The 24,996-nt window shown below is 50.6% G+C and overlaps 1 protein-coding gene across 10 annotated transcripts in view; it reads right to left on the bottom strand.

Moving 5' to 3' along the window:
* Nucleotides 1-24,996, bottom strand: part of HUWE1 (HECT, UBA and WWE domain containing E3 ubiquitin protein ligase 1) — a 1,403,674-nt gene that overhangs the window by 446,562 nt on the left and 932,116 nt on the right. For all 10 annotated transcript variants that reach the window (XM_069209338.1, XM_069209335.1, XM_069209339.1 and 7 more), the window contains 3 exons: nt 23,813-23,991; nt 23,426-23,515; nt 14,602-14,762 (listed from right to left, as the gene is read on the bottom strand). In XM_069209338.1, the coding sequence (XP_069065439.1) occupies nt 14,602-14,762; nt 23,426-23,515; nt 23,813-23,991 (430 nt within the window). The remainder of the gene's footprint in view (nt 1-14,601; nt 14,763-23,425; nt 23,516-23,812; nt 23,992-24,996) is intronic.

Here is a 24,996-nt window from a genome sequence, read left to right on the forward strand (position 1 = left end):
GTGATGCGTAGCCACTCGTCCAGATGATTTGAGATACTTCCCCCTACCGGAGTGGATAACGGAGGAGGGGGAAGCGAAGATTCAGGGCTTAGACGCGGGAGCCTGGCGAGTTGCCTGAGTTTGCGGCGTGGAACAACCCCTTGTCGACTAGGCCCGTTGATGCTGCTGTTGCTGCTGGGGACGTGAGGACATCCAGTGTGGTGTCTGATACCTGTGGGTGAAAAGCCTTCGCTGATAGGGACGGAATACTTTTCGTTGTTCTTTTGGGCGTTCGATGCCTACCACTTTTAAAGTGTCTAGCTCAGACTTCATTCTTGACATCTCGTCATCAGCATGAGAGCCGAACAAAGTGGAGCCTGAGAATGGTAAATTCTGAATTCTCTGCTGTGCTTCTGGTTTGAGAGATGTCAATCGCAACCATGCGTGTCGTCTTAATGCTACTCCATGAGCGTAGTTACGTGCCGACAGCACGGAAGAATCATCAGCAGCGCTTATTACCTGGTTGGAAACCATAAAACCCTCACCCACAACCTCCAAGAAATCTTCCCTTTTGTCCTTGGGTAGGTGCTCCGCAAACTGCAGCATAGAGTCCCAAAGGGCCCGATCATATCTTACTAATAAAGCAGTGGCACTGGCTGCTTTCATTGTGATGGCTGCGGTAGAGCATACTTTTCGGCCTGCAGCATCGATCTTTCTGCTCTCCTTGTCCGGAGGCGAGGAGGAAGACTGTGATGTGGAGTGTAATTTCTTTGCCGCTACTATAACCACCGAGTCCGGCACCGGGTCCGACCTTAGGAATAGAGGATCTTGTTCCGGTGGGCGATACTTTTTAATAAGTCTGGAAGGAGCAGATTTCGTTGTGGCCGGTGTCAGAAAAATATCCATTGCCGGTTCAATAAGACCCGGGACCAGTGGAAGCAAAGGTCTTGAAGATGTCCTCTGGTGTAAAGTCTCAAATCACTGAGGTCGATTGGGCGGATACCGCCAGCGGGATATTTAGTTTGGTCGCCCAGCGCACTAGGACCTCTTGGAATGTATTCACGTCCTCTATGGGGGACACTCTCGGGGACGGTGAGTCCGATAGGGTTGGAGAGTAGTCCCGTGTAGACGAAGAATGTCTGACTCGAAAGTGGAGATCTCTGAAGTGACTCATGACGATGGTGCCGAGAGGAAGACGAACGTCTAGAGGAATGTCTGGAATGTCTTATGGATTCCGCTGGAGTCCTCGGAACAGACTCTGAAGGGGGAGCCGGAAGAGGAGCCGTAGGTGTTACTGGTGTCTGCGGCAACGGCGGCTGTTGAGGAGAGAGCTGCGGCGAAGCTGGAAGTAGGATGAGTGAGGCCAAGGATTCTGAAGTGGTTTAAACCCTTCTAGGTCTCTTTGACTGTCGCCTCGACGTCGACACACTCCTCGACGTCAAAGTACGGTGACGGCGGGTGCCTCTTGACGTCGATTCCCCTCGTCGCTGAGATCCTCTCGACGGCGACCTCCCTCGACGTCGATGTGATGACGGCGACCGCCTCCAACGGCGAGCACTCTCTCTCGACGCCGACCGTCCTCGTCGCGTCAGTGGCAACCCAGACCCTCTCGACGGCGAGCGTCCACGCTGTCTCGACGGCGAAACGGCTGTCGACGGCGAACATGTTGGCGCCGTTCCTGGTCTCGACGTCGATGCCCTCGACATCGGAGACCTATGCCGTTTCTGAGCAGGTCTGGTAGAAATTGCAGAGGAAACAGGGTGAGCCCTGGTAGAAGACTGACCACCTCCTCGCTCTGTGGCAGATTGACCACTTCTTCTCCTGTCCTCTCTTGCCTGAAGTCAAATTTTCTCCCTATCACGAAGAGTCCTTCTGGAGAAAGTTCTACAGATGTCACAGGAGTCAGGTTTGTGGCTGGATGGAAGGCAAATTATACAGACCCGGTGTGGGTCTGTTTTAGCCTTTTTTCTGCCACAAGAAGGACATTTATCAAAAAGTGAAGGCATTTCTAAAATAGAAAAACCTTAAATTTCTGTCAGAATTTGACAGAAAAGATTAGCAAATTTTCACTCAATATTAAAAACGTCGAGTGAAATTGAAATTCAAAAGGTTTTAATTTAATTTGTCAAAAAAAGGCTTTGTGAGGTAGAGCTCAATCCTTCAGGGTCCTGTCAGAAAGGAGCCGGAAAAAAGAACTAAGGCAACTGCCTTTTGCTGTACATGATGGGATACAGGAAGACTACTTTCTTAAAGGCACAGCTCTATTTACATTCTGTATAATGGCAGCCTATGGGCTACACTGCCCTGCATTGTTTTATTCTCATGAGAGGTGTAAATAAAGTATGAGAATGTATTTGTGTAAGGAAATGCCTCCTTGGCATGGTTGCCCCCTGACTTTTTGCCTTTGCTGATGCTATGTTTACAATTGAAAGTGTGCTGAGGCCTGCTAACCAGGCCCCAGCACCAGTGTTCTTTCCCTAACCTGTACTTTTGTATCCACAATTGGCAGACCCTGGCATCCAGATAAGTCCCTTGTAACTGGTACTTCTAGTACCAAGGGCCCTGATGCCAAGGAAGGTCTCTAAGGGCTGCAGCATGTCTTATGCCACCCTGGAGACCTCTCACTCAGCACAGACACACTGCTTACCAGCTTGTGTGTGCTAGTGAGAACAAAACGAGTAAGTTGACATGGCACTCCCCTCAGGGTGCCATGCCAGCCTCTCACTGCCTATGCAGTATAGGTAAGACACCCCTCTAGCAGGCCTTACAGCCCTAAGGCAGGGTGCACTATACCATAGGTGAGGGTACCAGTGCATGAGCATGGTACCCCTACAGTGTCTAAACAAAACCTTAGACATTGTAAGTGCAGGGTAGCCATAAGAGTATATGGTCTGGGAGTCTGTTTTACACGAACTCCACAGCACCATAATGGCTACACTGAAAACTGGGAAGTTTGGTATCAAACTTCTCAGCACAATAAATGCACACTGATGCCAGTGTACATTTTATTGCAAAATACACCCCAGAGGGCACCTTAGAGGTGCCCCCTGAAACTTAACCGACTGTCTGTGTAGGCTGACTAGTTCCAGCAGCCTGCCACACTAGAGACATGTTGCTGGCCCCATGGGGAGAGTGCCTTTGTCACTCTGAGGCCAGTAACAAAGCCTGCACTGGGTGGAGATGCTAACACCTCCCCCAGGCAGGAGCTGTGACACCTGGCGGTGAGCCTCAAAGGCTCACCCCTTTGTCACAGCCCAGCAGGGCACTCCAGCTTAGTGGAGTTGCCCGCCCCCTCCGGCCACGGCCCCCACTTTTGGCGGCAAGGCTGGAGGGAACAAAGAAAGCAACAAGGAGGAGTCACTGGCCAGTCAGGACAGCCCCTAAGGTGTCCTGAGCTGAAGTGACTCTAACTTTTAGAAATCCTCCATCTTGCAGATGGAGGATTCCCCCAATAGGGTTAGGATTGTGACCCCCTCCCCTTGGGAGGAGGCACAAAGAGGGTGTACCCACCCTCAGGGCTAGTAGCCATTGGCTACTAACCCCCCAGACCTAAACACGCCCTTAAATTTAGTATTTAAGGGCTACCCTGAACCCTAGAAAATCAGATTCCTGCAACTACAAGAAGAAGGACTGCCTAGCTGAAAAACCCCTGCAGAGGAAGACCAGAAGACGACAACTGCCTTGGCTCCAGAAACTCACCGGCCTGTCTCCTGCCTTCCAAAGATCCTGCTCCAGCGACGCCTTCCAAAGGGACCAGCGACCTCGACATCCTCTGAGGACTGCCCCTGCTTCGAAAAGACAAGAAACTCCCGAGGACAGCGGACCTGCTCCAAGAAAAGCTGCAACTTTGTTTCCAGCAGCTTTAAAGAACCCTGCAAGCTCCCCGCAAGAAGCGTGAGACTTGCAACACTGCACCCGGCGACCCTGACTCGGCTGGTGGAGACCCGACACCTCAGGAGGGACCCCAGGACTACTCTAAGACTGTGAGTACAAAAACCTGTCCCCCCTGAGCCCCCACAGCGCCGCCTGCAGAGGGAATCCCGAGGCTTCCCCTGACCGCGACTCTTTGAATCCAAAGTCCCGACACCTGGGAGAGACCCTGCACCCGCAGCCCCCAGGACCTGAAGGACCGGACTTTCACTGGAGGAGTGACCCCCAGGAGTCCCTCTCCCTTGCCCAAGTGGAGGTTTCCCCGAGGAACCCCCCCCTTGCCTGCCTGCAGCGCTGAAGAGATCCCTAGATCTCCCATTGACTTCCATTACAAACCCGACGCTTGTTTCTACACTGCACCCGGCCGCCCCCGCGCTGCTGAGGGTGAAATTTCTGTGTGGGCTTGTGTCCCCCCCGGTGCCCTACAAAACCCCCCTGGTCTGCCCTCCGAAGACGCGGGTACTTACCTGCAAGCAGACCGGAACCGGGGCACCCCCTTCTCTTCATTCTAGCCTATGTGTTTTGGGCACCACTTTGAACTCTGCACCTGACCGGCCCTGAGCTGCTGGTGTGGTGACTTTGGGGTTGCTCTGAACCCCCAACGGTGGGCTACCTTGGACCAAGAACTGAACCCTGTAAGTGTCTTACTTACCTGGTAAAACTAACAAATACTTACCTCCCCTAGGAACTGTGAAAATTGCACTAAGTGTCCACTTTTAAAACAGCTATTTGTGAATAACTTGAAAAGTATACATGCAATTTTGATGATTTGAAGTTCCTAAAGTACTTACCTGCAATACCTTTCGAATGAGCTATTACATGTAGGATTTGAACCTGTGGTTCTTAAAATAAACTAAGAAAAGATATTTTTCTATATAAAAACCTATTGGCTGGATTTGTCTCTGAGTGTGTGTACCTCATTTATTGTCTATGTGTATGTACAACAGATGCTTAACACTACTCCTTGGATAAGCCTACTGCTCGACCACACTACCACAAAATAGAGCATTAGTATTATCTATTTTTACCACTATTCTACCTCTAAGGGGAACCCTTGGACTCTGTGCATGCTATTCCTTACTTTGAAATAGCACATACAGAGCCAACTTCCTACAATTTGTTATTACATTTCTAGAATAAATAGGTATTTGAACGTGAATTTACACTACAGCTGTTTTCTTTTCAACAATTTGGCCTGTGTAGCTGTTCACATAGGCTGCACAGTGTTATTCTTAAGTGGTTTTTTGACAGACCTTTTTCAAACGGCTGGTATTTGCACTTAAGAATATACTTCACATCAGTGCTCCGGGGTCCCCGCGGAACTAATTAGTGCTTATGACTATACATGGAAATCCCCTACGAGAGAAGTTTGGTATTAAACTTCTCAGCACAATAAATGCACACTGATGCCAGTGTGCAATTTATTGTAAAATACACCCAGAGAGCATCTTAGAGATGCTCCCTGAAAACATACCTGACTTCTAGTGTAGGCTGACCAGTTCCTGCCAGCCTGCCACACACTAGATAAGTTGCTGGACACATGGGGAGAGTGCCTTTGTCACACTGTGGCCGGGAACAAAGCCTTTACTGGGTGGAGGTGCTTCTCACCTCCCCCTGCAGGAACTGTAAAACCTGTTGGTGAGCCTCAAAGGCCCATGCCTGTTACAGCACCACAGGACATCCCAGCTAGTGGAGATGCCCACCCCTCTGGCCACTGCCCCCACTTTTGGCAACAAGGCAGATAATTAGAAAATCAAGGAGTCGCCACCTACTAGTCAGGACAGCCCCTAAGGTGCCCTGAGCTGAGGTGACCCCCTGCCTTTAGAAATTCTCCATTTTAAGGATCTGTGAGGATTCCCCCAATAGGATTAGGGATGTGCCCCCCTCCTTTTGTTACAGCACCCAAGGGCATCCTAGCTAGTGGAGATGCCCACACCTCCGGCCACTGCCCCCACTTTTGGCGGCAAGGCTGGAAGAGATAATGAGAAAAACAAGGAGGAGTCACCCACCAGTCAGGACAGCCCCTAAGGTGTCCTGAACTGAGGTGACCACTGCCTTGAGAAATCCTCCAACTTGAGTTTGGAGTATTCCCCCAATAGGATTAGGGATGTGCCCCCTCTCCCAACAGGGAGGAGGCACAAAGAGGGTGTGTAAGGAAATGCCTCCTTGGCATGGTTACCCCCTGACTTTTTGCCTTTGCTGATGCTATGTTTTGAATTGAAAGTGTGCGGAGGCCTGCTAACCAGGCCCCAGCACCAGTGTTCTTTCCCTAACCTGTACTTTTGTATCCACAATTGGCACACCCTGGCATCCAGATAAGTCCCTTGTAAATGGTACCCCTGGTACAAAGGGCCCTGATGCCAAGGAAGGTCTCTAAGGGCTGCAGCATGTCTTATGCCACCCTGGAGACCCCTCACTCAGCACAGACACACTGCTTGCCAGCTTGTGTGTGCTGGTGAGAACAAAACGAGTAAGTCGACATGGCACTCCCCTCAGGGTGCCATGCCAGCCTCTCACTGCCTATGCAGGTATAGATAAGTCACCCCTCTAGCAGGCCTTACAGCCCTAAGGCAGGGTGCACTATACCATAGGTGTGGGCACCAGTGCATGAGCACTGTGCCCCTACAGTGTCTAAGCAATACCTTAGACATTGTAAGCGCAGGGTAGCCATAAGAGTATATGGTCTGGGAGTCTGTTTTACACGAACTCCACAGCACCATAATGGCTACACTGAAAACTGAGAAGTTTGGTATCAAACTTCTCAGCACAATAAATGCACACTGATGCCAGTGTACATTTTATTGTAAAATACACCCCAGAGGGCACCTTAGAGGTGCCCCCTGAAACCTTAACCGACTATCTGTGTAGGCTGACTGGTTCCAGCAGCCTGCCACAACCGAGACATGTTGCTGGCCCCATGGGGAGAGTGCCTTTGTCACTCTGAGGCCAGTAACAAAGCCTGCACTGGGTGGAGATGCTAACACCTCCCCCAGGCAGGAGCTGTCACACCTGGCGGTGAGCCTCAAAGGCTCACCCCTTTGTGCCAGCACCGCAGGACGCTCCAGCTAGTGGAGTTGCCCGCCCCCTCCGGCCACGGCCCCACTTTTGGCGGCAAGGCCGGAGAAAATAATGAGAATAACAAGGAGGAGTCACTGGCCAGTCAGGACAGCCCCTAAGGTGTCCTGAGCTGAAGTGACTAACTTTTAGAAATCCTCCATCTTGCAGATGGAGGATTCCCCAATAGGATTAGGGATGTGACCCCCTCCCCTTGGGAGGAGGCACAAAGTGGGTGTACCCACCCTCAGGGCTAGTAGCCATTGGCTACTAACCCCCCAGACCTAAACACGCCCTTAAATTTAGTATTTAAGGGCTCCCCTGAACCTAAGAATTTAGATTCCTGAAACTACAAGAAGAAGACTGCTGAGCTGGAAAAACCCCTGTAGAGGAAGAACAGAAGACACCAACTGCTTTGGCCCCAGACTTACCGGCCTGGCTCCTGCCTTCCAAAGAAACCTGCTCCAGCAACGCTTTCCAAGGGACCAGCGACCTCTGAATCCTCGGAGGACTGCCCTGCTTCAAGAAAGACAAGAAACTCCAGAGGACAGCGGCACTGCTCCAAAAGAACTGCAACTTTGTTTCAAGGAGCAGATTTAAAGACCCCTGCAACTCCCCGCAAGAAGCGTGAGACTTGCAACACTGCACCCGGCGACCCCGACTCGACTGGTGGAGAACCAACACCTCAGGGAGGACCCTCCGGCGACTCCGAGTCCGTGAGTAACCCAAGTTGTCCCCCCTGAGCCCCCACAGCGACGCCTGCAGAGGGAATCCCGAGGCTCCCCCTGACCACGACTGCCTGAACCTAATTTCCCGACGGCTGGAAAAGACCCTGCACCCGCAGCCCCCAGCACCTGAAGGATCGGAACTTCAGTGCAGGAGTGACCCCCAGGAGGCCCTCTCCCTTGCCCAGGTGGTGGCTACCCCGAGGAGCCCCCCCCTTGCCTGCCTGCACCGCTGAAGAGACCCCTTGGTCTCCCATTGACTCCCATTGGAAACCAGACGCTGGTTTGCACACTGCACCCGGCCGCCCCCGCGCTGCTGAGGGTGTACTTTCTGTGTGGACTTGTGTCCCCCCCCCCCCCCCCCGGTGCCCTACAAAACCCCCCTGGTCTGCCCTCCGAAGACGCGGGTACGTACCTGCTGGCAGACTGGAACCGGGGCACCCCCTTCTCTCCATTGAAGCCTATGCGTTTTGGGCACCACTTTGAACTCTGCACCTGACCGGCCCTGAGCTGCTGGTGTGGTAACTTTGGGGTTGCTCTGAACCCCCAACGGTGGGCTACCTTGGACCCAAAACTGAAACCTGTAAGTGACTTACTTACCTGTGAAACCTAACAATACTTTACCTCCCCCAGGAACTGTGAAAATTGCACTAAGTGTCCACTTTTAAAACAGCTTATTGTGTTTTATGTAAAAAGTATATATGCTATTGTGATTATTCAAAGTTCCTAAAGTACTTACCTGCAATACCTTTCAAATGAGATATTACATGTAGAATTTGAACCTGTGGTTCTTAAAATAAACTAAGAAAATATATTTTTCTATAACAAAACCTATTGGCTGGATTTGTCTCAGTGTGTGTTCCTCATTTATTGCCTGTGCGTATGTACAACAAATGCTTAATACTACTCCTTTGATAAGCCTACTGCTCGACCACACTACCACAAAATAGAGCATTAGTATTATCTCTTTTTGCCACTATCTTACCTCTAAGGGGAACCCTTGGACTCTGTGCATACTATTCCTTACTTTGAAATAGTGCATACAGGGCCAACTTCCTACAGGGTGTAGCAACCCTTAAGGACAGTAGCCATTGGCTACTGCCCTCCCAGACCTAAACACCCCACAATTCAGCATTTAGGGGCTCCTAAGAACCTAGGAAACTAGATTCCTGCAACCTTAACAAGAAGAAGGACTGCTGACCTGAAGCCCTGCAGTGAAGACGGAGACGACAACTGCTTTGACCCCAGCCCGACCGGCCTGTCTCCCAACTTCGAAGAAAACTGCAACAGCGACGCATCCAACAGCGACCCCTGAAGCCTCAGAGGACTGCCCTGCAACCAAGGACCAAGAAACTCCCGTGAACAGCGGCCCTGTTCAACAATCTGCAGCTTTCTTGCAACAAAGCAACATCTTTAAAGCCAGAGACGACCCCCCTGAGCCCCCACAGCGACGCCTGCAAAGGAAATCCAGAGGCTCCCCCTGACCGCAACTGCCTGTAACAAGGGACCCGATGCCTGGAAGCAACACTGCACCCGCAGCCCCCAGGACCTGAAGGAACCGAACTCCAGTGCAGGAGTGACCCCCAGGCGACCCTCTGCCTAGCCCAGGTGGTGGCTACCCCGAGGAGCCCCCCCCCCCCCCTGTGCCTGCCTGCATCGTTGAAGAGACCCCCGGGTCTCCCCATTACTTCCTATCTAAAACCCGACGCCTGTTTGCACTCTGTGGCCGGCCGCCCCTGTGCCGCTGAGGGTGTACTTTCTGTGCCTGCACATCTTTCCCTAAAAATGTACCATTTATTCCACAATCAGCACACCTCTGGCACACAGATAAGTCCCTTGTAAAAGGTACCAGTGGTACCAAGGGCCCTTTGACCAGAGAAGGTCCCTAAGGCTGCAGCATGTGTTGTACTACCCTAAGGGACCCCTTACCTAACACATGCACACAGCCACTGCAGCTTGTATGTGTTGGTGGGGAGAAAAAGGCAAAGTTGACATGTCATTCCCCTCAGAATACCATGCCCACAAAATACTGCCTGTGGCATAGGTAAGTCACCCTTCTAGCAGGCCTTACAGCCCTAAGGCAGGGTGCACTATATCACAGGTGAGGGCATATGTGCATGAGCAATATGCCCCACCAGGGTCTAAGTCTATTCTTAGACAGTGTAAATACAGTGTGGCAATATTAAGTACATGGTCTGGGAGTTAGTCAAAACGAACTTCACAGTTCCATATAGTACACTGAATACTGGGAGGTTTGGTATCAAACTTCTCAGCACAATAAACCCTACTTATGCCAGTGTGGGATTTATTAAAAAATGCGAACAGAAGGCGTCTTAGAGATGCCTCATGTATTTTACCCAATCCTTCGGTGCAGGACCGACTGGTCTGAGCCAGGCTGTTCTCTGGGTTCAGAAACAAAGCCTGCACTGGGTGGAGGTGCTTCACACCTCCCCACTGCAGGAACTGTAACACCTAGTGGTGAGAGGCTCAGGCTTCGTGTTACAATGCCCCAGGGCACTCCAGCTAGTGGAGATGTCCAGCCCCCAGACAAATCCCCACTTTTGGCGGCAAGTCCAGAGGGATAAATAGGTAAAACAAGGAGGAGTCACCACCTCACCCAGGACCACCCTAAGGTGCCCAGAGCTGAAGTGACCCCCTCCTTGCAGAATCCTTCATCTTGATTTGGAGGACAGGGACCCTTAGGGTTAGGAATGTGCTCCTCTCCCAAAAGGGAGGGAGTACAAAGAGGATGTAGCCACCCTCAATGACCGTAGCCATTTGTTACTGCCCTGTAACCCTAACACACCCCTAAATTCAGTATTGAGGGGTGACCCTGAACCCAGGATTTTAGATTCCCGACGACCTACAAAGAAGGACTGCTTCGCTGAAAAACCCTACAGAGAAGGAAGGCGATAACTGCTTTGGCCCCAGCCCTACGGGCCTGTCTCCTTCAGAGAACCTGCACAAGCGACGCATCCTGCGGGCCCAGCAACCTCTGTGGACTCAGAGGACTGCCCTGCACCTAAGAAGGTGCAAGAACTCCTGTGGACAGCGGACCTGATCAACCAAGAAAGAAGAAGCCATCTTTAAAGGGACTCCCACCTCACTCCAGAAGTGTGTGGTCCCTACCACTCTGCCCCTGACCCGTGTCCAGAGAAACCAACGACCCAGAGAGGATCACCAGGTGACTCCAACGACGTGTCCACCCTGGGCAAACCTCTCTCCACCTCCACAACACCACCTGCAGAGGGAATCCAGAGGACCCCCCGACCTGAACTGCGCAAGACGAAGATATCCGACGCCTGGAGGAGCACTGCACCTGCAGCCTCCAGGCCGGTGAGAAGCTGACCACCTGTGCCGCAGTAACCAGCAGGCGGCCCTCACCATTGCCCAGTCGGTGGCTGGCCTGAGAAGCCCCCCTGTGCCCTGCTTGCAACATTTGAGTGACCCTCGTCTCCCTCCATTGAATCCTGTTGCAAACCCGACGCCCTGTTTGCCCACTGCACCCGGCTGCCGTTGTGCCGCCGAGGGTATGTTTTGTGTGCCTACTTGGGCCCCACCCCCAGAGCTCTACTAAACCCTCCTGGTCTGCCCCCCCCACACCGCCACCTGAGGATGCGGGTACTTACCTGCAAGAAGATCGGAATCGGAGCACCCCCCGTCTCCGTAGGCGTCCATGTTATTTTGGCTCCTCTTTGACCTCAACACCTGACCGGCCCTGTTTTGCTGGTGCTGGGTGTTTGGGGTTGACTTTAACGACCAACGGTGGGCTACCTATGCCCCGGAGACTGAACTTGTAAGTGCTTTACTTACCACAATAACCTTACTGTACGTAACTCCCCCAGGAACTGTTGAATTTTGCACTGTGTCCACTTTTAAAATTGCTTATTGCCATTTTATGACAAACTGTGTACATTATTGTTTTGGTTTAAAGTTCTAACTATACCTATGCCAAGTACCTTACATTTAATGTACTTACCTGCAATTTGAATCTTGTGGTTCTAAAATAAATGAAGTGTAAGGAAATGCTTCCTTTGCATGGTTACCCCCGGACTTTTTGCCTTTTGCTGATGCTAGTTATGATTGAAAGTATGCTGGGACCCTGCTAACCAGGCACCAGCACCAGTGTTCTTTCCCTAAACTGTACCTTTGCTTCTGCAATTGGCACAGCCCTGGCACTCAGGTAAGTCCCTTGTAACTGGTACCTCTGGTACCAAGGGCCCTGATGCCAGGGAAGATCTCAAAGGGCTGCAGCATGTCTTATGCCACCCTGGGGACCCCTCACTCAGCACATGCACACTACTTCACAGCTTGTGTGTGCTGCTGGGGAGAAAAGGACTAAGTCGACATGGCACTCCCCTCAGGGTGCCATGCCAACCTCACACTGCTTGTGGCATAGGGAAGTCACCCCTCTAGCAGGCCTTACAGCCCTAAGGCAAGGTGCACTATACCACAGGTGAGGGCATATGTGCAAGAGCACTATGCCCCTACAGTGTCTAAGCAAAACCTTAGACATTTTAAGTGCAGGGTAGCAATAAAGAGTATATGATCTGGGAGCCTGTCAAATACGTACTCCAAAGCACCATAATGGCTACACTGAATACTGGGAAGTTTGATATCAAACTTCTGAGCACAATAATTCCACCCTGATGCCAGATGGGGATTTATTGTAAAATGCACCCAGGGATGCCCCCTGTATACCAGCGCAATTACTAGTGCTAGGCTGACCAGTTTTTGCCAGCCTGCCACGTCCAGACGGGTTTCTGGTCACATGGGATGAGTGTTTTTGTGCACTCTGTGGCCAGGAACAAAGCCTGTACTGGGTAGAGGTTCCTTCGCACCTCCCCCTGCAGGAACTGTAACACCTGGCGGTGAGCCTCAAAGGCTCAAGCCTGGTGTTACAGCACCCCAGGGCACTCCAGCTAGTGGAGATGCCTGCCCCCCGGACATATCCCCCACTTTTGACGGCAGGTCTAGAGGAGATAATGAGAAAAACAAGGTGGAGTCACCCTCCAACTAGGACAGCCCCTAAGGTGTCCTGAGCTGAGGTGACTCCTACCTTAGGAAATCCTCCATCTTGCTTTGGAGGATTGCCCCCCAATTGGATTAGGGATGTGCCCCCCTCCCCACAATGAGGAGGCACAAAGAGGGTGTAGCCACCCTCAAGGACAGTAGCCACTCTCCCTATGTGGCCACAAACTTATCTGGTTGTGGCAGGCTGGCAGAAACTGGTCAGCCTAGTATTAGGAGTCGGACTGGTATTCATCTCTAAGATGCCCTCTGGGTGTATTTTACAATAACTTCCACACTGGCATAAGTGTGCACTTATTGTGCTGAGAAGGTGGATACCAAACTCCCCAGATTTCAGTGTAGCCATTATGGAACTGTGGAGTTCGTAATTGACCGACTCCCAGACCATATACTCTTTATGGCTACCCTGCACTTACAATGTCTAAGGTTTTGCTTCGACATTGTAGGGGCATAATGCTCATGCAACTATGCCCTCACCTGTGGTATAGTGCACCCTGCCGTAGGGCTGTAAGGCCTGCTAGATGGGTGACTTACCTATGCCACAGGCAGTGTGAGGTTGGCCTGGCACTCCGAGGGGAGTGCCAAGTCGACTTAGTAATTTTCTCCCCACCAGCGCGCACACACTAAGGCAGTGTGCATGTGCTGAGTGAGGGGGTCCCCAGTGTGGCATAATACATGCTGCAGCCCTTCAAGACCTTCCCTGGCCACCGGGCTCTTGGTACCGGGGTACCATTTACAACGGACTTACCTGAGTGCCAGGGCTGTGCCACTTGCGGGAACAAAGGTACAGTTTAGGGAAAGAGCACTGGTGCTGGGGCCTGGTTAGCGGGGTCCCAGCACACTTTCAATCATAACTGGCAACAAAAGGTAAAAGAATTAGGGGGTAACCATGCCAAGGGAGGCATTTCCCTACAGTGTACTAATATAAATATAAGTGTGCCTCATCTTGGTACCAGACAGTATCAGGATTAACACCTGGTCCTCTCTTTACTTAGGATACTGACTTGATTGCACCTCTGACAGGGAACATCAATTCTTTAGACAAAGTTGAGTGTGAGCTACGGCTAGCTGAGTGCCACACTGCCACAATGGAAAGCTTCTGTGGGTGGCTGAACAGGTTAAGATGGTTTTCAATGACAAGACCTAAGGCCCCTGTAGTATCCTAAGAACTACTTGTATTGTTGGAAAGTTATCCAAGTGGGTGGCATCATTTTGCAGTCTAAAGCTCTCCTAGTTTTAATCAGCCCCCCAACAGCCTAGATAGATAAAATGAAATGTCCTTTAGAGAATCCCAGACGTCCCCCGAGAACCCAGTGGAAGTAATCCAGACGTGTCACCTACAGAAGAGGCTGGTGTCCACAGTAGGACTACGAAGTGCACAGGCCAAACTGCATCCAGTACTTTGCAGCATCCCATCAATTAGTTAAGCGAAGGCACTGTGGAGATCCTCTGGTAAGTCTGACAGTTGTGTCAAAGGATGTGTATGTGCAACGACCCAAGAGTAACTGCATTTTTGCCAAATCTGAAGAAAAACAATCTTCTTCCCATGGCATCAATTTTATGTGATTCCCTGTTCAGTGAATGAGAAAATAATTCAGGTTTACATTGCTCATGGAAACCTGTATTATAAGGCTTTCTGGTGTGGGGTGTTGCCTCTAAGGTGGAATATGGATTATGGATGCTGACGTGCAGAAGCTGTTACAACAGATTCAAAATACAGTTTAGAAACTGAGGAGATTCACAAGGTGAAAAATGTACAATTAGAACTAATCGGAGAAAATAGAAAACATTTGCAAAAAGAAGTCTTGGCCCTACTACTTGCACCGTGTGGATTTTAAACCTCTAGCTGTGGGCAAATATATTGGAAAAAGGGTGTATTCACCTGAGAGTCAGGAGCTTTGTTTTCTTTGCCTTTGTCCTCCTTTGACTTCTCAGCATTCTTCGCCTCCTCCTCTGCCAGTTGCTTCCGGCGCTTCTCTCTGCGCTCCTCAAGCTCCTCATCACGCAGCGACTCGAGGTGGTTGATAATTGGAACCTTAACCACTGGAGAGAAAATAAATCAACATTTTTTAAACTTAAAATCAGACTCCAGTGAGAACAATTCTAAGGACAAGTGAGTAGATCTTATATAACAAAAAGCAGTACAAGCAAGCCAACATTACAATGCCAGAGTTTACATGTAAGAATTACAGGTGTTGGGGAAAAAAACAGGGCATTATATTCATATTCCTAATGTATATATTTCCCTAATCACCAGAGGTCCAATAGGCCTGTTAAACATCAAGAACCATGTGCATGGTATTGGATAATATGGCCTAATTAAAGTTGATCAGCAGTTACTAATCTGCAGAAACTTTAATGAGATCCCCTCAGGAAAAGTCTCAGAAGACTAGTGCCAACTCATACTGAAACCAGTCCTGAACGGGAACCAAATCTATAAATGTGGCCAAAGTATTCTCAGCCAAGATTAAACTATGTTTTATTTAAAAAAATGTGGTGGATATGAAAATCTAGAAGAGGATTGAAAGTAAGCGTAGCCCCCTGATTTTAAGTCTAATTATGCACCTGGGGAGTGTAGGAAGCTGGCCTGGTGTGTGGTGAGCACCTATGGCACTTACACCAGCTCCAGGTATCCCCTCTTAGTGAAGTGTAGGCAGTGTCTAGAAGCCTGGCTCTCTAGAGGTAGCTGTGGATGAGCAGCCAAGGCTTATCTAGGAGACCTGCAAAGCTCATGGAATACCACTGTAGTCACACAGTACTCACAAACATGAAAGAAAACACTCAGTAGTACAAAAACTAAAAATACTTTATTTTTGTAACACAATACCACAAAATACTAGAAGGGCAAACCTCCAATAGGAGGTAAGTAATACACTAAATATATACACTAGCTGTAGGAAGTTGACTCTGTATGCACTATTTCAAAGTGAGGAATAGTATGCACAGAGTCTAAGGGTTCCCCTTAGAGGTACGATAGTGGCAAAAAGAGATAATTCCAATGCTATTTTGTGGTAGTGTGGTCGAGCAGTAGGCTTATCAGAGGGTAGTGTGAAGCATTTGTAGGTTCACAATGTACATTAAACACTTTAAATGTAAGGTACTTCACTTAGATACTTTAGGAACTTTGAATGAAAACAATATCATGTGCAGTCTTTGTTACAAATGGCAATAAGCTATTTTCAAAGTGGACACTGCAAAAATCAACAGTTCCTAGGGGAGGTAAGTAAAGGTTAGATTAGGAGGTAAGTAAAACACTTACAAGTCTCAGTTCCTGGGGCATAGGCAGCCCACCGTTGGGGGTTCAAGGCAACCCCAAAGTTACCACACCAGCAGCTCAGGGCCGGTCAGGTGCAGAGGTCAAAGAGGTGCCCAAAACAAATAGGCGCCTATGGAGAACAGGGGTGCTCCGGTTCCAGTCTGCCAGTAGGTAAGTACCTGCATCCTCAGGGGGCAGACCGGGGGGGGGAGGGGGGGGGGGTTTGTAGAGCACTTTGGGGGGGGGGGGGGGGGACACACACACACACACACAAGTAGGCACACAAAACACACCTTCAGCGGCACAGGAGCGGCCGGGTGCAGTGTGCAAAGCAGGCGTTGGGTTTCAGGTAGGAAACAATTGAGGGACCCAGGGGTCACTCTAGCGGTGCAGGCAGGCACAGGGAGGGGGCTTCGTGGGACTGCCACCACCTGGACAAGGCAGAGGGTCGCCTGGGGGGTCACTCCTGCGCTGAGGTTCGGTTCCTTCAGGTCCTGGGGGCTGCGGGTGCAGTGTTTGTTTCAGGCGTCAGGTCCCTTGTTACAGGCAGTCGCGGTCAGGGGGAGCCATTGGATTCTCCCTGCAGGCGTCGCTGTGGGGGATCAGGTTGCTCACAGGCTCGCAGTCGCCAGGGAGTCCTCCCTGAGGTGTTGGTTTTCTGCAGGTCGAGCCGGGGGCGTCGGGTGCAGTGTGAAGTCTCACGCTTCCGGCAGGAAACGGGAAGTCCTTGGAAGTTGCTTCTTTGTTGCAAAAAAGTAGCTAGTTTTGAACAGGGCCGCTGTTCACAGGAGTTTCTTGATCCTGTAGTCCAGGGCAGTCCTCTGAGGCTTCAGAGGTCGCTGGTCCCTGTCGGATGCGTCGCTGGAGCCTATTTCTGAAGTTGGAGACAGGCCGGTAGGGCTGGGGCCAAATCAGTTGTCTTCCTCCTTCTCTGTAGGCTTGTAGGTCAAAAGTCCTTGTTGTTTCTTCAGGTTGCAGGAATCTAGTTGCCTAGGTTCTGGGGTGCCCCTAAATACTGTATTTAGGGGTGTGTTTAGGTCTGGGAGGGCAGTAGCCAATGGCTACTGTCCTCGAGGGTGGTGATTCCTTGTTTTTCTCATTATCTCCTCCAGCCTTACCGCCAAAAGTGGGGGCAATGGCCGGAGGGGCGGGCATCTCCACTAGCTGGGATGCCCTGGGGCGCTGTAACAAAAGGGGTGAGCCTTTGCGGCTCACCGCCAGGTGTTACAGTTCCTGCAGGGGGAGGCGAGAAGCACCTCCACCCAGTTCAGGCTTTCTTCCTGGCCACAGTGTGACAAAGGCACTCTCCTCATGTGGCCAGCAGCATGTCTGGTGTGTGGCAGACTGGCAGAAACTGGTCAGCCTACACTAGAAGTTGGATTGCTATTCAGGGGGCATCTCTAAAATGCCCTCTGGGAGTATGTTACAATAAATTGCACACTGGCATCAGAGTGCATTTATTGTGCTGAGAAGTTTGATACCAAACTTCCCAGATTTCAGTGTAGATGTAGGAAGTTGGCTCTGTAAATACTATTTAAAAGTAAGAAATAGTGTGCAGAGTCCAAGGGTTCCCTTTAGAGGTAAGATAGTGGCAAAAAAAGAGAATTCTAATGCTCTATTTTGTGGTAGTGTGGTCGAGCAGTAGGCATATCAGAGTGTAGTGTTAAGCGTTTGTTGTAGACACAAAGGCAATAAATGAGGAACACACACTCAAAGACTTACTACAGGCCAATAGGTTTTTATATAGAAAAATATCTTTTCTTAATTTATTTTAGAACCACAAGTTTCAAGATTTACAAACAATACTTTAAATGAAAGGTATTTCACTCAGGTATCTTAGGAACTTTGAATCATCACAATAGCATGTACAGTTTTGACAAAAATGGCAATAAGCCATTTTAAAAGTGGACACTGCAAAAATCAACAGTTCCTGGGGGAGGTAAGTATTTAAGTTCACAGGTAAGTAAAACACTTACAGGGTTCAAAGTTGGGGCCAAGGTAGCCCACCGTTGGGGGTTCAAGGCAACCCCAAAGTTACCACACCAGCAGCTAAGGGCCGGTCAGGTGCAGAGGTCAAGGTGGTGCCTAAAACACATAGGCTTCAATGGAAATAAGGGTGCCCCGTTTCCAGTCTGCCAGCAGGTAACAACCCGCGACTTCGGAGGGCAGACCAGGGGGTTTTGTAGGGCATCAGGGGGGGGGGGGGGGGGGGGGGGGGACAAGAAGGCACAGAAAGTACACCCTCAGCGGCACAGGGGCGGCCGGGTACAGAGTGCAAACAGGCGTCGGGGTTTTCAATGGGAATCAACGGGGAGACCCGGGGTCTCCCCAACGATGCAGGCAGGCACAGGGGGGGCTCCTCGGGGGTAACCACCACCTGGGGGTCACCCCTGCACTGGAGTTCGGTTCCTTCAGGTCCTGGGGTTGCGGGTGTAGTGTGGTTTCCAGGCGCCGGGTTCCTTGAAGCAGGCAGTCTCGGTCAGGGGGAGCCTCTGGATTTCCTCTTCAGGCGTCACTGTGGGGGCTCGGGGGGGGGGGGGGGGGGGGGGGGTTCAACTCTGGCTACTCACGGGCTCGCAGTCGCCGGGGAGTCCTCCCTGTAGAGTTAGTTTTCCGCTGGTCGAGCCGGGGGCGTCGGGAGCAGAGTGGAGAAATGTGTGGTCTTTAAAAGTTGCTTCTTTGTTTCCAAAAGTTGCAGTTTCTTGTACAGGGCCGCTATTCTCGGGAGCTTCTTGGTCCTTTAGATGCAGGGTAGTCCTCTGAGGCTTCAGAGTTTGCTGGACCCTGTTGGATGCGTCGCTGTTGCAGTTTTCTTCGCATTAGGGAGACAGGCCGGTGGGGCTGGGGCCAAATCAGTTGTCGTCTCAGCCTTCACTGCAGGGCTTCAGGTCAGCAGTCCTTCTTCTTTAGGTTGCAGGAATCTATCTTCCTCTGTTCTGGGAGCCCCTAAATACTCAATTTAGGGGTGTTTAGGTCTGGGAGGGCAGTAGCCAATGGCTACTGGCCCTGAGGGTGGCTACACCCTCTTTGTGCCTCCTCCCTGTGTGGAGGGGGGCACATCCCTAATCCTATTGGGGGAAGTCAGTCACCTCAGGTCAGGGCACCTTAGGGGTTGTCCTGACTAGGGAGTAATGTTTTCCTCATTATCTCCTCCAGCCTTGCGCCAAAAGTGGGGGCAGTGGCTGGAGGGGCGGGCATCTCCACTAGCTGGGATGCCCTGTGGTGCTGTAACAAAGGGGGTGAGCCTTTGAGGCTCACCGCCAGGTGTTAAAGATCCTGCAGGGGGAGGTGAGAAGCACCTCCACCCAGTACAGGCTTTGTTCCTGGCCACAGAGTGACAAAGGCACTCTCCCCATGTGGCCAGCAACATGTCTGGTGTGTGGCAGGCTGGCAAAAAATAGTCAGCCCACACTGGAAGCCGTGTATGTTTTCAGGGGGCATCTCTAAGATGCCATCTGGGTGTATTTTTACAATAAAGTGTACACTGCATCAGTGTGCATTTATTGTGCTGAGAAGTTTGATACCAAGCTTCCCAGTTTTCACTGTAGCCATTATGGAACTGTGGAGTTCGTGTTTGACAGACTCCCAGACCATATACTCTTATGGCTACCGTGCACTTACAATGTCTAAGGTTTTGCTTAGACACTGTAGGGGCATAGTGCTCATGCACATATGCCCTCCCCTGTGGTATAGTGTACCCTGCCTTAGGGCTGTAAGGCCTGCTAGAGGGGTGACTTACCTACGCCACAGGCAGTGTGAGGTTGGCATGGCACTCTGAGGTGAGTGCCATGTCGACTTAGTCTTTTTCTCCCCACCAACGCACACAAGCTGTGAAGCAGTGTGCATGTGCTGAGTGAGGGGTTCCCAGGGAGGCTGAGGTGACCCATGCCTTGGGAAATCCTCCATCTTGAGTTTGGAGGATTCGCCCAATAGGATTAGGGATATGCCCCCCTCCCCACAGGGAGGAGGCACAAAGATGGTGTAGCCAACCTCAAGGACAGTAGCCATTGGCTACTGCCCTCCCAGACCTAAACACACCCCTAAATACAGTATTTAGGGGCACCCCAGAACCTAGGAAACTAGATTCCTGCAACCTGAAGAAACAAGAAGGACTTATGACCTACAAGCCTGCGGAGAAGGAGGAAGACGACAACTGCTTTGGAGCCAGCCCTACCGGCCTGTCTCCAACTTCGAAAACCTGCAACTATCGACGCATCCGACAGGGGCCAGCGAACTCTGAAGCCTCAGAGGACTGCCCTGGACTAAAGGACCAAGAAACTCCTGTGAGCAACGGCCCTGCTCAAAACCTGCTACTTCTTTGCAACAAAGAAGCAACTTCCAAAGACTGCACGTTTCCCGCCGGAAGCGTGAGACTTCTCACTTTGCACCAGATGCCTCCGGCTCGAGATTCAGAGAACCAACCCCTCAGGGAGGACTCCCCAGCAACTGCGAGCCCGTGAGTAACCAGAGATGACGCCACTGAGCCCCTCGCCCCCACAGCGACGCCTGCAGAGAGAATCCAGAGGCTCCCCCTGACCGCCACTGCCTGTAACAAGGGACCCGACGCCTGGAACCAACACTGCACCTGCAACCCCCAGGACCTGAAGGAACCGAACCTCAGCGCACGAGTGACCCCCAGGCGACCCTCTGCCTAGTCCAGATGGTGGCTGTCCCGAGACGCCCCCTCTGTGCCTGCCTGCACCGCTAGAGTGACCCCTGGGTCCCTCCATTGTTTCCTACCTGAAACCCGACGCCTGCTTTGCACACTGCACCCGGCCGCCCCTGTGCCGCTGAGGGTGTGTTTTGTGTGCCTACTTCTGCCCTCCACCCCCCCCCCCCACCCCCTCCCCAGTGCTCTACAAACCCCCCCTGGTCTGCTCCCCGAGGACGCAGGTACTCACCTGTTGGCAGACTGGAACTGGAGCACCCCTGTTCTCCATAGGCGCCTATGTGTTTTGGGCACCTCTTTGACCTCTGCACCTGACCGGCTCTGAGCTGCTGGTGTGGTAACTTTGGGGTTGCCTTGCACCCCCCAACGGTGGGCTGCCTATGCCCAGGAACTGAGACTTGTAAGTGTATTACTTACCTCCTAATCTAACCTTTACTTACCTCCCCCAGGAACTGTTGATTTTTGCACTGTGTCCACTTTGAAAATAGCTTGCCATTTTTACAAAGCCTGTAAATGATATTGCTTTTATTCAAAGTTCCTAAAGTATCTAAGTGAAGTACCTTGCATTTAAAGTGTTTACTGCAAATCTTGAACCTGTGGTCAAGTCTTTGAGTGTGTGTTCCTCATTTATTGCCTGTATGTGTACAACAAATGCTTAACACTACCCTCTGATAAGCCTACTGCTCGACCACACTACCACAAAATAGAGCATTAGAATTATCTAATTTTGCCACTATCGTACCTCTAAGGGGAACCCTTGGACTCTGTGCACACTATTTCTTACTTTGAAATAGTATATGCAGAGCCAACTTCCTACACCTGGCCACTCAGATGCTCCCAGGGGCCTCTTCCCACCTTGGATTCAAGATGGCAGAATCAAGTGGCCACCTGAGGAGCTCTGAGCACCACCCCTAGGTTGGTGATGGGCAGGGGAGTGGTCACTCACCTTTCCTTTGTCCAGTTTCGTGCCAGAGAAGGGACTGCAGGTCCCTGGACTGGTGCAAACCAGTTTATGCAAGGAGGGCACCAAATGTGCCCTTCAAAGCATACTGGCGGCTTGGGGAGGCTACCCCTCCCAAACATGTAACACCTATGGAGTAGGTATTGCCTCCCTCTCCCGCAGGAAACCCTTTGTTCTGCCTTCCTCTGCCTGAGTTGGTCAAGCAGCAGGAGGGCAGAAAACCTGTCTGAGGGACGGCAGCAGCACAGGCTGCCCAGAAAACCTTGCAGACTGGTAGCAGCAATGCTGAGGATCCTTTAAGTAGCCCCCAGAGTGCATGGAATCATGCAACCAATACTGGCAACCGTATTGGGTTATGATTGCGCCATTTGATACCAAACATGCCCAGGTCCAGAGTTATCACTGTCTAGCTGGTAGTGACCAGAGTCAAGTACATGGGTAATATGGCTTCCCGCACTTATGAAGTCCAGTGTAATGGAGCTGGAGCTCATAGGAAGCACCTTTGCTTAGACAGGGCTGCCCTCACAAACAGGTACCTGCACCCTGCCCTTTGGACTAGGAGGGCCTACCATAGGGTGACAGTGAACTGACGTAAAAGGGTGCATGCACTCTTTCATGCAGGCTGCAAAGGTAGGCCTGCAGACACTTTTTACACGGGCCCCAATGGGTGGCATAATACATGCTGCAGCCCATGGGGATCCCCTGGTGCCCCAATGCCCTGGGTAGCATATAGTATGGACTAACATGGGGCACCAGTATGTGAAATGCTGGGTGTGTGAAGTCTCAAGCAAATAAATTTAGATGGAGAGCAGAGTCACTGGGGTCCTGGTTAGCAGGATCCCAGTGAACACAGTCACAACACACTGACAGAAGGCAAAAAGTGCGGGTAACCATGCCAAAAAGTACTTTCCTACATAATGCACCCTGCTATTGGGCTGTTAGGCCTGTTGTAAGGGTGACTTACATATATTGCATGCAGTGCAATGGCAGCTGTCATGTGCTTGGTGCGGGGGTCCCTTAGGGTGGCACAATACGTGCTGCTGTCCTTGGGGACCCTCTTTAGTACCCCAGGCCCTAGGTGCCAATTGTGGAAACTGCAGTTTTGGGGGGAAGAGATCTGGCACTGGGAACCTGGTTAGCAGGAACCCAGTGCACTTTCAGTCGAAATTACACCAGAAACCAGGCAAAAAGAGGGTGGGGGAGGCTGACAAAGCCAAAAGAGGCACTCTCCTACACCTATTCTATTGGGAATTCGCAACTCAATTTAAAGCTGTTGTGCAAAGGGCCTGCAGTCAGGCTGCAATGTGAGCCCTGGTCTTGTGAAGTGGGTGATGAACCTTTTTCTTTAATCACTTAAGTCCTCATGGGCAAGCATGCACCGGCTTGTAATTAGATCTCCTCAAATCTTGAAAAATTGAGAGGCTATACAGAAGGAACAATCACAATTCCAGCTGTTCTGACTAACTCCCACACACCATATATAAGTTTGTCCATTTTTTATTTTTCCAATTTGCACTTGATGAAGGTCTATAAGCCAGATGGTTATTTACTCATTCAGGGAACCTTAAAACAAATGTAAAAAAGCCCATTAAAATATAAGCTTGAATCAATGGTTACACATGAGTCCATAGGACGTTGGCGGTTGGACACCTCAAAGGAAGAACGAGGACTAAAGATTCTGAACATGGATCTATCACTGATAAACTGTCAAAAACAATGCAACCCGACCACCCAATCACACTCAAAGTGGAAACAGGAATAACGTCCATTATAATCCAAAAGCACTCAGTAGCATAACAGTATCCCCCAAAAAAACTCACCAGATACGCAGTCGTGCATACTCTCTGCATCCAACACCTTGCACTCCTCAGTCCAGCGAGTTAGAGCGGTCGGGATGCTAGACAGTGTACCTGTAGTGACACAAAATAGAGCAAAAACTGTTAATACACATTACCTAAAATATAATAACTTGTGACTCTTAGACCTCATTGCACCCACAACTTCTAAATGCCTGAAAGCTCCCATGCCCTCTTTAAATAAACTGAATACCAAAAAAAGAAGCCACCATCTCTCAGGACCTTACCAAACCATAAATCAGGTCAACTGAAGAATCCAATTTCTTAAAATATCTAACCCCTGACCACCCCCGCAGCCCCACCTCCGAATCAACTATTATCACACAAAAAACAAAAAAAATTATCACTCACCGGCCTGGCTGGTGGCAGTACTTTGGTCATGGAAAAAGTCATCCAGCAACTCATCATCCGAGCGGGCAATGATGTGAACATCATCATTTCCCACGAGCAGCCGAGCTCTACCACGGCTCTGCAAGGGAAGGCTGCTGCTCAGCTGTAGAATGTCTGCAGCTGCTGATGGACCCAACAATCTAGAGCATTGTAACAGAAGAAATGTGAAATCAGACGGGTGCCGGATACCGTCAAAACTGAACCAAGTACATGTTAAAGCACCAGTCATCTATTAGGGCACCCAAAATAAAGTCTACTTTGCATGAACCAAATGTACAATATCAGTGATTAAAAAAATGTATTCATTTATTAAGGCACTTCTGAATTTCAACACCTCAGATTAGGACACTGAAGAAAAATACATTTTTCTGCATCATTCCTAAAACACTCCACGCTGCTTGTGTCACTACCACAAGGTGGCAAAATAAGACCATGTGGCGGCAGAATTGCCCCAGTGACGAGAATTTTAGGTAGCAGTCATGAAGTTTGCACATGTCTGACACCACCTCCTTAGGAAAGCCCATTCTAGTAAAAAAACATACTGATGAGGGCTCTGGCAACTTCACAGGAAGTGACAGTACTGAGTGGAATTGCTTCAGGATAGCTGGTGGCATGAGCTACTGCCACCAGTATAAATCTGTTCCCTGATGCTGTTGGAGGGTCAAGTGGACAACAATGTCAAACCCTACCCTTTCAAAGGGAACCCAACCACTGGAAGCGGAATAAAAGGGACCTCTGGGTGGCCACCTGACTCGCCACTGGCTTGACAGGTGGCACACAGAAGTTACAAAATTCTTTCACCTTCTGGGACATCCCTGGGTGACTAAACTACTCAAGAATTTTGTCTGGCCAAGAAGCCCAGCTAAGGGGGATGTCATGAGAGAGAGTAAGAGCTCTCTGTACTACTGAGGCACTACCACGGTCCTAGTGGCACTAGGTTGGGGATTTGGAGAGAGAGAGAGAGCGAGAGGGCAGGGTGCAAGTACCTGTGTGTGAGGGCACCCCTGCTGCTTGAACAGCTCAAGCCCAGCAAGGCAGAACAAAGGATTTCCTTGGGAGAGGGAGGTAACACCCTCTCCCTTTGGAAACAGGTGTTACATGGCTTGGAAGAGGAAAGCTCCCCAAGCCACTGATATGCTTTGAAG

This window comes from Pleurodeles waltl, chromosome 10 (assembly GCF_031143425.1).
Source record: "Pleurodeles waltl isolate 20211129_DDA chromosome 10, aPleWal1.hap1.20221129, whole genome shotgun sequence".
NCBI lineage: Eukaryota > Metazoa > Chordata > Amphibia > Caudata > Salamandridae > Pleurodeles > Pleurodeles waltl.